Here is a 14,326-nt window from a genome sequence, read left to right as displayed (position 1 = left end):
CAACTGTTTTTCCCATCTTTGTTTCCTTCCATGCTATTTCCACTTCATCTATAAGCGCATCTGGAACTACAATATTAGAGTCCCAGTGTGGTTCACGCTCACCAGTGATGTTTGCCTCTGTCACGGAGGATGTCCAATGCAGCGTCTAAGTCAGAAATAGATTCCCCATAGTTCATAAGGTCCTGTTTGCAGATGGACATAGCAGTCTCCTAAATGAGCTCCATAAGCACTCAGAAGAATTTGGCCCTACTATCCAAACACATGAAAACAAATGGATAAAGAATGCCAAAGGGCATCTAAGTGACTTAGTGGATAGAGATCTGGACCTGGAGTCAGTATAACCAGAGTTCAAATCTGGCCTCAGATACTTACTAGCTGTGTGACTCTGAGCAAGTCACTTAAGTGACTTGAGCAAGTTTGCCTCAGTTCCCTCATCTGGAAAATGAACTAGAGAAGTAAATGCCAAACCACTCCAGTATCTCTGCTAAAAAAAAAAAAAAACCAACAACAACAACACAAAAAACCCCAAAACAAACAAACAAAAAACAACACACCAAATGGGGCCACGAAGAGTCAGAAATGACTGAACAACAACAAAGAATGACAATTACCAGGACCATGATATGCAATTGAAGGAATAACATGTAAAGGACATCCTGACATATGACATCTTGGACATGGTGCCACTGGACAATGGAAAGGGCTCAGAATTAAACAGGAGGAGGAGGAAGAAGAAGAGGAGGAGGAGGAGGAAAAGGAGGAGAGAAAACTGGATTGCCTTTGGGATCCTGCAAAAGTTCTTTTAATGACCTCAAGCTTCTCTCTGAAACAAAGGCTCATAATTTTAATGCCCGTAGTCTTCCAGTGATATATATGGCTGTAAGTCATGAAATAATATGGAGTCTCACGAATTAAAGTTGCAGATAGCTGAGAGGGCAAAGGAGAGGCACAGGGTGGGCCTGAGCAGGCTGTAACACATTATGAACAAGGAATACAAATGATCAATGTCAGGAGGACTTGAAAAAGGCCCCCAGCATGTTGGATGGACCACATATGGTGAAGCTATGGGAGAATGTGGACAAAACCACACAGAACGGGCAAGCATCAGCAGGTTATTATCTGAATTATTGTAGGTAATACCCACAGTGGGTTTTCAGGTCCATTGGATATTGGAGATTCTGTTTGGTTTGGTTTGGGGAGTATTTTTCTTGAGTTGAATACAAATGGGAGAAATCTGACACATGATAAATAACACCTCTGATCCCAAAGAGCACTTCTGCTCTTCGGGTATTTCTACAAAGGTCTTCAAACCCAGGGGAAAGGTTTTCTAATACTTTCTCATCCAGTCTCCATATAACAGACACTCAATCCCCCCTCCTTTTACAGGTCTTGCCTGCATCCCAGGTACTGCCAATCATGGTATTTCTTCTACCTTCTAACTCCTTCTAACTCTAAGGCACCTGGAAGAGAAGAAGAAAGGAGAAGATAGGGCTGAACGGAAGTGTGGACTTCAGTGCAACTGAAGAAATCACCTTGCTCAGAAGTCCTGGAAAAGATATTTTCTTGGAACCAGCAGAGAATTGATTGATGGATTCCAGGGAAGTGGCAGGGCTAAGACTGACTCAGATAGCATCTGTTTCACAGTTGCTGTCTTCCTCCCTTTCTCCAAATCAATTCATTTTAGCAAACATTTATTAAACACCCACTGTGTGCCATTCACTAAGGCAGATTCTGGAGGGACAAAGACTAAAACAATTATTGCTCTCAAGGACCTTATACTCCTCTTTTATCAGCACCTCAGAGCAAAACAAACCTTCCCATGCCTCAGTTTCTGAATTCTAGTTCTGATACTTGGGCAATATGTATTTTGGCCGCTCTTTTCTTTTATCTCTAGAAGAGCAGGGAGGGACTTGACTTCCTTACAATCCTACATATACCAAGAACTGTAGTCCTTTGAACACCAGGTGATCTTTGATTCCAAACTTGGAATGGGGGAGTGGAGAGATTTTGACGACCTTCCTGCATCCTAATCTTAAATTCTGTCAGTCCAGCCCAACTTTGTCTGTCTCTGTTTCTCTCCCCTCTCTTCTTCCTCTCTTCTATCTCTCCCTTTCTCCTTCTCTCTCTCTCTCTCTCTCTCTCTCTCTCTCTCACACACACACACACACACACACACACATTTGGCCCAAAGTAAAGGAGCCTCAAATAATATAAATAATATAGAATAATTCATTAAACCAACAACTTGCCCCCATTGGGTAGAAGCCAATCAAGCAAAGTCATAACTGGGTCAGGACAATTGTATCTTTTCCCCAGGGCACCAACATTTAAAGCATGCAAAATTAAAAATAATGATTTTTAAAGTGTGACATTTTAAAGTTATTTACAATTATGATTAGTATGTTCCCTCTTTCAGCAGTATTAAAAGTAGTTAGCAAGCACAATTAGTTCACTCAGGAGGCTAACAGATGGCATGCTCCCTCCACCATCCTACTTGCACACCAGGTCAGTTCTTCACAGCTTCTCCTTACTCCCTTAGCCCCAATCTTGTTTACTGTCCTTAGAGTCTCACTTCCACAGGGGTGGTGTTATGGTCTTTTCTCATGGCTGATATAAGAATGCATTTCATGTTGCATGCCCCAGGTCCCACTTCATGATCCTTGCCCCAGGTGCCAAAAATCATTTTGCAGCTAAGCTTTTTCCAAGAAGGTCAAAGTAGTTTCTCCTTTATAGAACCTGATAAAGTAGCACCTTATTTTACTTACCACTGGCATAGCTAGGTATGAAGTCCCACCTGTGAACTTTCCTCCTCTTTCTCCTCTTATTAGTGTTATTATTTCCCACCCATACTCAATACAATATCCCATTTTAATTTACGGTAGTCTTAGGCTTCTCATAGCACATAATGAAGACTGATAGCTGCTTATACCTTTGTAGATGATACTAGGCCAACTCTTAAAAAGTCTAAAAATTACTTTTCATACCTCTTTGATTAACTGGATCTTTAGCTACGTAGGCAACATAGTCTGTGGTATCCTATAAAAGAGGGAAAATCAGCATGTTTAAAATGATTGGCTAGAACTAACAAAAGATCAGAATACACATGAGAGCTCAAAGCTATTGGCCCGAATTTCAGGCTGGTGCTTCCCTTTTTCTGGGATACAATGTGAGGAAACGTGAATTGTACCCAAATATGGAACATGTCAAACTCACATGCTCTGCTCTCTGTGGAGATAATTTGGAGTCATAATTTGGAACCAGTCTAGTCACTGAGAATAGGCCAGAACACAGGCAAAGAGTAGGTTAGGCCCGTTAAGCACATATACAAGCTTAACCCACCTAGAACTAGTCATCGATTCTATGAAAGCATATTAGGAAAACCAACACTACCAGGGAGTTAGATTGTCATTTAAATACACTCTCACATCCCCCACTACCACCCATCCCCTTCAAAGACAGCTCCATCAGAAGAGTATTTATGGTCACACAGGAAACAGTACACAGGTGGATATGGTGGAAAGAACACTGAATCCAGAGCTAACAGACCCGGGTTCAAGTTCTAGGTCTAATGCTTCTTACTCATGTCACCTTGATACAATGGAAAGAACCCTAGATCTGGAGTCAGAGGGCCTGTGTTCAAATCCCAGCTATTCCACTTACCTCTCCAGGCCTTGATTTCCTCTTGCATAAAATGAGGGGGTTGGACTAGACAGCCAATGGATGCCTTCTAACTCTAAGTCAAAGATCTTCTGATCCTTGGGCAAGTGACTTTATATTGCTCAGCCTCAGCATCCTCATCCATGAAGTGGAGATGATGATAATAACTATGCTACCTAGATAAACAACTAGGTAGCACAGTGGATAGAGTGCTGGGACCAGAGTTGGGAAGACCTGAATTCAAATCTGCCCTCAGATACTTATTCACTGCATGACCCTGGGCAAGTCACTTAGCCTCTGTCTGCATTAGTTTCCTCAACAGTAAAATGGGGTTAACTAGTACCTACCTCAGGGTTCTTGTGAGGATCAAATTAGGCAAAATTTATGAAGCAATTAGCACAGGTTTTGATGCATAGGAGGTACTTAAGATATGCTTATTCCCTTGAACCCCACCACCTACCTTGCAGGATTTTATAGATTCATAAAATTACCGGGGATTCTTAACACAGCAGACTAGTAAACCTTATGAATTCCTACATATTGTTGCTTACATTAATAATGAAAGAAAATGCCACATTTCAGTCAGAGGGTAAGGAAAAATAAAGGTTTTTCCCCTTTCAAATTCACAGACTCCCTGAAATCTATCCATGGACAATGTTTTTTGGGTTTTTTTAATAGAATTTTATTTTCCAAAATATATGTAAAAACAAATTTTAACATCAATTAAAAAAAATTGTGGTCCAACTTCTCTTCCTCCTCCATTCCCACCCCCCACCCACTAGAACTCAAGCATTTCAAAATAAGTTATACATGAGTAGTCATGGAAAACATTCCCACATTAGCTAGGTTGCGAGAGAAAACAATCAAAAAACTCCCAAAACTTCAGACTGAGGAATTGTCAAAGAGAAAAAAAAAATTTTTAAATGTGTTTCCAGGGGCAGCTAGGTGGTGCAGTGGACAGAGCACCGGCCCTGGAACCAGGAGCACCCGAGCCCAAATCCAGCCTCAGACACCCAACACCCACCAGCCGTGTGAACCCGGGCAAGCCACCCAACCCCAATTGCCTCACCAGAAAAAAAAAAGAAAAGAAAAAAAAATGTGTTTTCATCTATTTTCAGATACTATCACTTCTTTCTCTTTAGATGGGTTGCCATTTTCATAAGCATGGACAATGTTTTAATCTACCCCCTAAATTGTACAGATGGGTTTCAGAGAGGTGAAACGGGAGTCTCTGCTTGGTGTCACAGTTGAAAGCACACTGAGCCTGGAGTCAGAAAGTCCTGAGTTCAAATATGGCATCCGATACTTATTAGCTGTGTGACTCTGGACAAATCACTTACCTCTGGCTGCCTCAGTTTCCTCAACAGTAAAATAGGGATAATAACAGCACCTACCTCCCAGGGTTGTTGTGAGGATCCAGTGAGATCATATTTATAAAGTGCTTAGCACAGTGCCTGAGGCACTGAGTGCCCTCTGTAACACACATGATATGCCAGCCATTGCACCTGTTATTATAAAGATGGAGCTTTGCAAGCCTTAAAGTATCAAACAAATGTAAGCTCTTCTCATTAGAAGAATCAACACCACTAGAGCTCAAGAGCCAATTTGCTTCCTCACCAACCCTTCAATTTGCATTTCATCTTATTTGGTTTTTGTTTTGTTTTGTTTTGTTGTTTTTTTAGTGAGGCAATTGGGGTTAAGTGACTTGCCCAGGGTCACACAGCTAGTAAGTGTTAAATGTCTGAGGCCAGATTTGAACTCAGGTACTCCTGACTCCAGGGCCGGTGCTCTATCCACTGCGCCACCTAGCTGCCCCCATCTTATTTGTTAAAAAAATCCAATGGGATTTATGTGCCATTTATGGTGATGGTGTGTTAATGATGTGCCATGAAAAGACATTTACCAAGACAACCTTATCCAGGTCCACCTGCCTGCATATAGAAGACCAAAAGGACAATGAACTTGGTTCTCCCTATTTTTAAAGTTGAATAAATTTAAACACCAAGATTGAGGGATCAAAGAGTGCCATAACTTAAACCACAATAATGGTTTTCCAATTGTCCATGCAAAGTTATCAGAGAGCTTAGGAAATTGTTTAATTAAAGATTATATATCAGGGGACTTTTTTTCAGATTAACTCAAAGAAAAGACAAAGAAAGGGAGAAAAAAGAAAGGAGTAAAAGATTTACAAGGAAGGAAAAATTCATTTTGTGACAGGACTGAATCAGCCCTGCCCCCCCCCCCAATTAAATAAATAAAAACCTGCTGACTCCATAAAAATAAGATGCTTGGAAATCTATACTCACTGAAAACAGTGACATGATGAATGACAAGATTTTAATAATTAAAGATGCTTTTTGTTATCTCAGATCTTGGGGAAAAAACATGCCCATACAATGAATAAATACCATTTGCAGATTAGAGGCATGACTCTCCAGAGGGAAGATGCAATCGGCTGGCAGGAAATAAAAACCCATGTTTGTAATACCCTCAAGGACAGGCATTTAATAACCCACTGTGAATCATACAGGAAGCGGATCTCAGGGTCAACATAACTTGTCTTAGATTATTTTAAAAAATAAAACACACCCCTAAATAAATTGCCCTCCTGAAAATAAATTTCTTCCAAATAAATAAGATCATAGTGGCAAGCTTAGTTTTGTATTTATTCAGAAGTAGTCAACAAGAGTTGTTAACTCTTTTGCCACTGATCTTAAGCCTGGAGGGCATCAGGGCTTGAGGGGAGGGGAGGCATGCTAAAGCAGAAATTTACTGAACTAAAAATCTCTTCCCACATCTACCAGTGTCACACTATGACCTTAGGCAAGTCACTTCCCATTGCTGAGGCTGTTTCCTTATCTGTAAAATGAAGAGATTGGAATGACTGATTTCTAAGGTCCCTTCTAGCTCAAATATTCTATTAATATTTAAAGGGATAATAATAGCACCTGTCTCCCAGGGTTGTGGTGAGGACAAAATGAGATAATATTTGTAAAGTGCTTCACAAACCTTATAGCACTATATAAATGATAGCCATTGTCATCGTCACTAATAATAATAAGTATTCTTTTATACTTTCATATTTCTATGCTGCAGTGCATCTGTGATCTCACTGATGTGGGGACTCCCTCCAAACCCCTCCACTCTTTCTCATTATCCACAACTCCTGGTCCATGTCTTTCCATAAATCCTCCATAAGGGGTTCACCTAACACAGTGGTTCCCAATGTTTCTGGTTCCTCCAACTGCCTTCAACCAAGAAAATGTGTTGTGAAGCCCCAGGGAAATTTAATATACTACTCATAATATTCTTTATAATTATTTTCTGCTTAAGGTTCCATTCAAAGAATTTTTAGCATGAATCCCTTGAACCATCATCACAAAACCAAGCCACTAAATGGGAACCCCTGACCTTCAGATTTCAATATTGCATAGACACCATTGGAGCAATTAGGGTATCTGTCAGTGATTGTGCCTTCTTGCTGATCATGCCCTGTCTCCCTTTCTAATAACACATCTCTTTGGTGATGACCTTTACACTACCTCTCTTTCACGATGCTGTTATTAATATGCTGCAGCTACTTATGCCTGCTAAATAAATTTCCATTGCCCTTTAATTCTTCAGAGACTGTGGCATTCCATGACTTTGAGCCATATAGGAACACTGGAAGAATATTTATGTTAAAAAAAAAAAGTTGGGTCTTTGTTTCAGGAAGAATCTGAGGGTCATTAAAAGCACTCTGCAATTTCTCAAAAGCAATTCAACTCAATCCACATTTGTTAAGCAACTATTGGTACAAGGTACTTTGCTAAGCACTGGAGGTACAAAGAAAGAAATGAAATAGATTCAAGGAATTATGCTTTACTGGAAGAAGAAAAAAGTACACAGATGAGTACAATATAAGAAATATTGGGCGGTTCAGGGGCACAGTGGATGGAGCACTGAGCTTGGAAGTAGAAAGACCTGATTTCAAATCTATCCTCAGATACTTACTAGCTGTGTGACCCTAGGCAAGTCATTTAACCTCTGTTTTTTCATCTGTAAAATGGGGATAATAATAGCACTTACCTCTCAGTGTTGTTGAGAATCAAACAAGATAATATTTATAAAAAATGCTTAGCACAGGGCTTGGTACAGAGCAAGTATTATATAATCGGGGCAGCTAGGTGGCACAGTGGATAGAGCACCGGCCCTGGAGTCAGGAGTACCTGAGTTCAAATCCAGCCTCAGACACTTAACACTTACTAGCTGTGTGACCCTGGGCAAGTCACTTAACTCCAATTGCCTCACTTAAAAAAAAAGGTGTTATATAATGTTTGTTGTTGTTGTTGTTGTTAAGGAGAGGAAAGGAACACTGGTAAAGGAGAGAGAGGTGGGAACCAGGGAAGGCTTTATAAAATGAGGTGGCATTTGAGTTAAACCCTGAAATCAGACAAGGATTCTGAAAGGCATAGAGGAAGACAGATCATTCCAAGCATAGAGAATGGCTTGTGCAAAAGCATGAAGAGTGGGAGATAGTATAATAAATTTGGGGAATGCCTAGCAGTCCAATTTGCCTAAAGAGTAGAGTTTGTGAAAGGGAATAGTATTAAATAATGCTGGAAAAATAGGTGGGAACTTGACCATGGAAAGACTTAAATGGTAGGTGAAAGAGTCTATATTTTATCCCAGACGGAGCTGTTGAAGGTTTTGAAGAGAGGAGTGACCTGGTAAGATTTGTGCCTCAGGAAGATTGTTCTGATAGCTGTTAGAAGAAGCATTTAGAGGGAAGATATTGGAAGATGGGAGAACCATTAAGAGACTATTATAGTTGTCCAGGCAAGAGGTGATGAGTTCTGAACTAATGTGGTACAAAAAGGACACAGATGCAAGAGATATGAAAGCAAAATTGATGAGACTTGACAATTGATCAATATAACAATTAAACACACAAATACAAACATGAAACAGTCCCTTCCCTAAGGAAGTTGACATTCTAATGAGAAAGAAAACTTGTCTGTATCTAGATACACACAAAAGAGAGAGAGAGAAAAATAAAATATAACATAACCTTGGAAGGGAAGGCACCTGGGTGAGTGGTGGGGACCAGGAAAGGTCCCATGTAGAAGGCAGAGCTTCAACTGAGTTTTGAAAGAAAAGAGGGATTCTAGAAGGTAGAGGTATAGTGGGAGAGCTTCCCAAGCATTTAAGAGAGCCAGAGCAAAGGCATGGAGATGGAAGATGAAACTTAGTACTGTATACATTGTCCTTCTACTTCTGCCCACTTCTCTCTGCATTGGTTCACAAGATCATCATAGATTCAGAACTGAAAGGGACCTTAGAGGCTGACTAGTCCAACCCCACATTTTACAAATGAAGAAACTGAGGCTTGGAAAAATTGAGTAACCTAGCCAAGGTCACATCGCTGGTAAGTGGCAAAGGCAAAGAACCCAGGTCTTCTTGACTCTAAGTCCAAGATTCTATCTAGTATACCACACTGCCTCTAGAGGAGCAGGATAAGGCCCAGGCAAGGATGGGATGTAGGTCACATTCAGCCTTGACACTGAATGTTGGAAATTACAAATGAATTCAAAAAGTGTTGAGCACTCTGAAGGTAGGGATTGTAAAATTATATGCTTATATAAACTACCTGATTCTTATAGTCTATGCCAAGCTAGTCTTAGATTCCTGGATCAGAAACTGAGTGTACTTAGTTTATATGCCGCCCATGATCAAATAGGGATTCAGGTATTAGAGCCAGAGTAGTAATATTTTAAGACATTATTATCTTCCTCTTCCTCAATTTATTCTTCAAGTGGTGATATTGTTAGAGCTGATGGTATCAGATATCAGATACAATGATATATGGTACCATGGGGAAATTCTGTTGGGGGTGAGTCAGATCATGGACTGGAAGATCACTTCCTCACCCACCATCTGTCGTAGGGTTAGACTATCCGCATTCCCAGATCAAACATGATGTGGGAAAGCATATCACCCACACCTGAGTGGCCCAATGCACTGAAGTGTCTCTTCTCTTTTGGCTGAATAGGCTAAGAGGGGAAATTGCACTTCCCTACTAGAACTCCTATTTTTAGGAAAGTACTCCCTCCACTCCAGAGCTTCCCCACTCCTGTCCCTGGATGGCCCAGAACCCTGAAGTATGCCCTTTCTGAGGGCAGATTGTGGTTATGGGATTGCTTCCCAGATCACTGGTTGTAACGTAGTTGCTTCAGAGCTTGTCTGCCCTTCTCCTTAAGCAGATTGAAATCAAAGAAGCATATCATCCTCTCTGGAGAATTGAAGGTCCTGAGAGGTCCCCTCTTCACAGGCAAAAAGTGATCATGGTGACGTTTTCCTTCCTTGCCGCTCATCTTGAATTTGCCCACACCCTGCACTAACCTTTTCCCTTGAGGTAAGATTGGTCTGGAAGAGCAGACCCCATCCTTGCAGGGGCTTTATCCCAGAACTCACTTGGAGTATCCCTTCCTTCTGTTGGGCAGAGAACTTCTAAGGAAGCACTCCTAAGGAAGCCCCTCCACCCATGCCAGCACCTGGACCAAAGTCCTGTTTGCCCCACCATCATTATTGCTATGTTAGCCATATCATGAAAAACAAATTCTTTGATTTAATCCTATATAAAGAGGTTCAGAAGTGGTAACATATAATTGAAAAGGGAAAAGCAGCAGCTAGCATATTACATGTACAATTTGTCTTCATTCATATGGAAATAAAATATTTATTGAAAATATGGGAAAATCTACAAATCCATACTTACAGGATCACCTCCAGAAGCAAAAGAAATGGACTGCATATGATGATTTGCAATAATCTGAAAAATACAAGAAACCAATTAATACTGTACTCATGGTATAAATTAATTATTTTCCTAAATACTAACAGCCTGACATGAAGATTTTCTTTGAGAGAGGTAAGAAGTATTCAGATACACTGAATTATTTGGCTTACAAATATGTTCAAGTGCACTGTGTATTTCACAATGCAAAGGGCCACAGTGTAATGGATAGTTGGTGGAGGTATACTTAGTTTACTATTCTAAAGTATCACTGAAGCATCATCTTCTGGCACATTCTAGTCTAGGCTGTGCTTTTGTGTGAGGATGTCTGACATTAGCACATCTTCCTGGGTGATAAAACCTCTGGACCAGTTTTGAGAAAACTGTTTGCACGCAATGATGGTACCTTTTTTTGCAGACAACTTTTTTTCAGAAGAATACCTGTTCAAGATGTATTGAATCATTGGGGTTTGAGCAAATAATGCATCTATATATTACTTATTGATATTTGACTGATACCTATTTCCTATGAATCATAAAAAGACACTCAAAGAACCCTTGATAAGAGACCATTGTCATTAAACAAATAGTTTCAGCAGGAAAACTCCTCCTCATTATGTCAGAACACATTGTCAAAGCTTATGTTTATTGCGGAATCTTTCTATGTGAGACAGGCTTCAACGAGGCAGGGAGGAGTGGGTAAGAGAGGGAACAAGAGGGAATGGTGCAAGCATTTATTAAGCACTTACTATATACTAAGCATGTGTACTATGCTAAACATTTTATAAATATTATCTCATTTGATCCATTAAGAAACCTGTTGCCAATGTCTATATTTATTCCTAAAACATTCCTCCCTAATTACCCTCCCCTGTCTATTCCTCTCTAAAAGCCCTCTTGTATCATAGGACAAGAACTTGGTTTCTTTGGAAACAAAAACATAGTACAGCACGTACTCTTCTTGTTTGAATAAAAACACATTTTAGGAAAAGCAGTATTAAGAATGATCCAAAAACTATAAGACATCATTATATTCAATCTAGTGAATAAAATATCCATGTTCTGAGATTACAATAAATTACGTATCAATATCTATCTATTTATCTCACTCACTGATATCTCTGAGTTATAACACTTCGCTTATGATGATCTCGCATGAAAAAAAAGAGTTTCAAAATGCCCTTTTCTCCCTCAAATGAGCCTGAGTTATGGTTCTCCCTGCTTCCTGCCTGCTCATTTCAGATAGCAGCCAAGCTGTCCTGAGCTGATTGTACCATCTGGTGGCCAATATAGGCAACCATCTTACCCCAAATCTCTTCTCTAGTGTGGCAACATAGTGTAGGGGATTAAACACAGGTCTTGAAATTAGGATACCTGAGTTTGAATACACCCTCTGATACTTAATAATTATATGAACATATGGAAGTCACTAAATCACTGAGCTTCAGTTTTCTGATATATAAAATAGGATAATAATACTTGTACTACCAACTGCAGGATTGCTGTGAGGAATGCTCTTTTGTAACCCTTAAAGAAAGAACTATATAAAGGTAAATTATTATTACCTATTACCCCTTTTATTCCCTGATCAAGGGGATCATTCAAATGTTGCACCTATTATCTCTCAAAATTCTGCCTTTCATCATTCATAGCTCAGTCCATTTCACTATAGACAACTTCTCTCTCTCTCTCTCTCTCTCTCTCTCTCTCTCTCTCTCTCTCACACACACACACACACACACACACCCCTCCTCTTTAATGCCCCTCTTTCCCTCTGTCTTCCAATTTTTGCCCATTTATCTCAGAGAGATCTCTTCAAATTCTGAGACTATATAAAAAGTTTTAAAGTGAAAATAGAATTTAAAATCTTTGATAATGCCAAGAAATTCCCTTCAAAATATCCATGAAAGTCTCCATTCACCTTCTCTTGTTCTTTCCACTAAATCAATTTTCTTCCTTCTTAGCATTTGGGGTGAATAAAATAAAATTATTTTTCTATTAACTGGTTTTGTCTCCATTGGAGTCCCACTGTGATGCATGTTCTCCTAGCCTGGAGGTGATTCTGGTTTCTTGAAGGTTATTCCAGTGGAGTAAAAATTCTATCAGTTCTTAACCAAACTGGAGAGGCTCTCAGTAAAGACCTGGTAATGCATTCTGTCTCTGTCATCTTAGACCTAGTTCAGGAAGGCTCATCCCCAAAGAGTTGGCCAATACATAATGATATTTAGCCACTACTGTTAATAAAGAATTTTATTAATTGTTTTGTTCTCTGTTGGTAAAGGAAGTAACTACACTGAGGACATAATGTTTCATATAATAATATTATTATTATTATTAATAGATCACATTTACATCATGTATTAAGATTTACAAAGTATTTTCCTCAGAATGACAGTATGAAGGAGATATTACAAATATGATTATATTTATGCCACCACCTCCCATTTTTGGTGCAGACCTGTGATTTCACCCATATAAGGAACTCCCATTATGAAATCTCCCTCTACTAGCACTAGCCTTCAACCTACAGTGCTAGAAAATTACCTAGACTGAGATGTTATTTTTCCATGATTGAACCACTGTGCATCAGAAGCAGCCTTGAATCTAATTCTTCCTGACTTTCAAGGTCAGTTCTCTGTTCATTATATCACAGTGCCTCTTTCCACTACCATGAGTTACCTTGAACATGAGTTCAAGCTCTGATCACCTCTCTACTGGATTTTTGTAATAGCCTTATAATTGGTTTCCATGCTTTAGGTCTTTCCCTCTGTCCAATTTGTCATCCATAGCTTTCAAATAATATTCCTATAGTACAAGTCTGATCATATCATTCCTAGCTCAAAAATTTCAAAGTGGGTCCCAATTGCTTCTATGCTTAACTCTAGCCTCTGTAATGGGCACTTGTGGCCCTCTATCATATTGTCCTTCACATATTCTCAAGTCCAGCCAGGTGGACTATTTTCCTCAAATGCAGCATTCCATCTCCTACCTCTTGGAATTCTCACAATCTGTTGGTCATCCCTAGAACGCACTCACTCCTCAGCTGCACTTGTTAAAATCCTCATTTTCCAACAGGGGTTCAAGCCAAAATGCCAGGTCCTCTCCATCAGCCACATCTTCTCTGACCCCATCAGTTGATATTGTTCCCTCCTTCCGCAAATTAGTTTGTATTGACTTATCTGGTTCCCCAGTAGAAAGTAAGCTCCTTAAAGGTAAGGATTTATCCTTTGTTGTTGTTGTTATTGCTGCTTTTGTATTCCTAATTGCTAGCATGATGCTTTTGCACATAATAGGTACTTAATCAATGTTTATTTCATTAAATTAAATGGACTTGGAAAGACTTCATTGAGAAGGTGGCATCTAAACTGGGCCTTGAAGGAAGAAAAGGATTTTTTTATAACAGGAGCTTATGTCAAGGAATTATACTGAGGAATGTTGCCATTAGCAAAATTTGATGGTAAGAGAAAAAGATGGCAGCAGATCCCTCTCTTTTCCCAGGGTAACAGATGACTGAAAAAAAAAAAAGAGGGACTGAACCAGGACACTGGACCATCCAACCTAATGGTTCTTTTATTCATATAGGGATATGGATAGGAGCTTGATTATCTATCTGGGTTAGGAGCTATGATTTCATTGGTAAAGGGAAAAATAAGAAAATCCTTCTGCCAATGCAGGTCAGCTCCTTCTTCACATCTTTAATCTCAGAGAGTTGTCTATATCACATTTTCTATTCTTTTCTTTTTTTTGCAGGGCAATGGGGGTTAAGTGACTTGCTCAGGGTCACACAGCTAGTAAGTGTCAAGTGTCTGAGGGGGATTTGAACTCAGGTCCTCCTGAATCCAGGGCTGGTGCTTTATCCACTGCACCACCTAGCTGCCCCTATATCACATTTTT

At 39.7% G+C, this 14,326-nt stretch overlaps 1 protein-coding gene across 1 annotated transcript in view; it reads right to left on the bottom strand.

Annotated features, from left to right (window-relative positions):
- Positions 1 to 14,326, bottom strand: part of SHC4 (SHC adaptor protein 4) — a 172,181-nt gene that overhangs the window by 49,446 nt on the left and 108,409 nt on the right. Inside the window, exons 6-7 of the mRNA XM_043980737.1 lie at positions 10,415 to 10,468; positions 2,985 to 3,036 (exon numbers count right to left, since the gene is read on the bottom strand). Of these exons, the coding sequence (XP_043836672.1) occupies positions 2,985 to 3,036; positions 10,415 to 10,468 (106 nt within the window). The remainder of the gene's footprint in view (positions 1 to 2,984; positions 3,037 to 10,414; positions 10,469 to 14,326) is intronic.

This window comes from Dromiciops gliroides, chromosome 2 (genome assembly GCF_019393635.1).
Source record: "Dromiciops gliroides isolate mDroGli1 chromosome 2, mDroGli1.pri, whole genome shotgun sequence".
NCBI classification, from domain to species: domain Eukaryota; kingdom Metazoa; phylum Chordata; class Mammalia; order Microbiotheria; family Microbiotheriidae; genus Dromiciops; species Dromiciops gliroides.
Note: the sequence above shows the minus strand (reverse complement) of the source record. Positions and strands in the feature narration are given on the sequence as shown.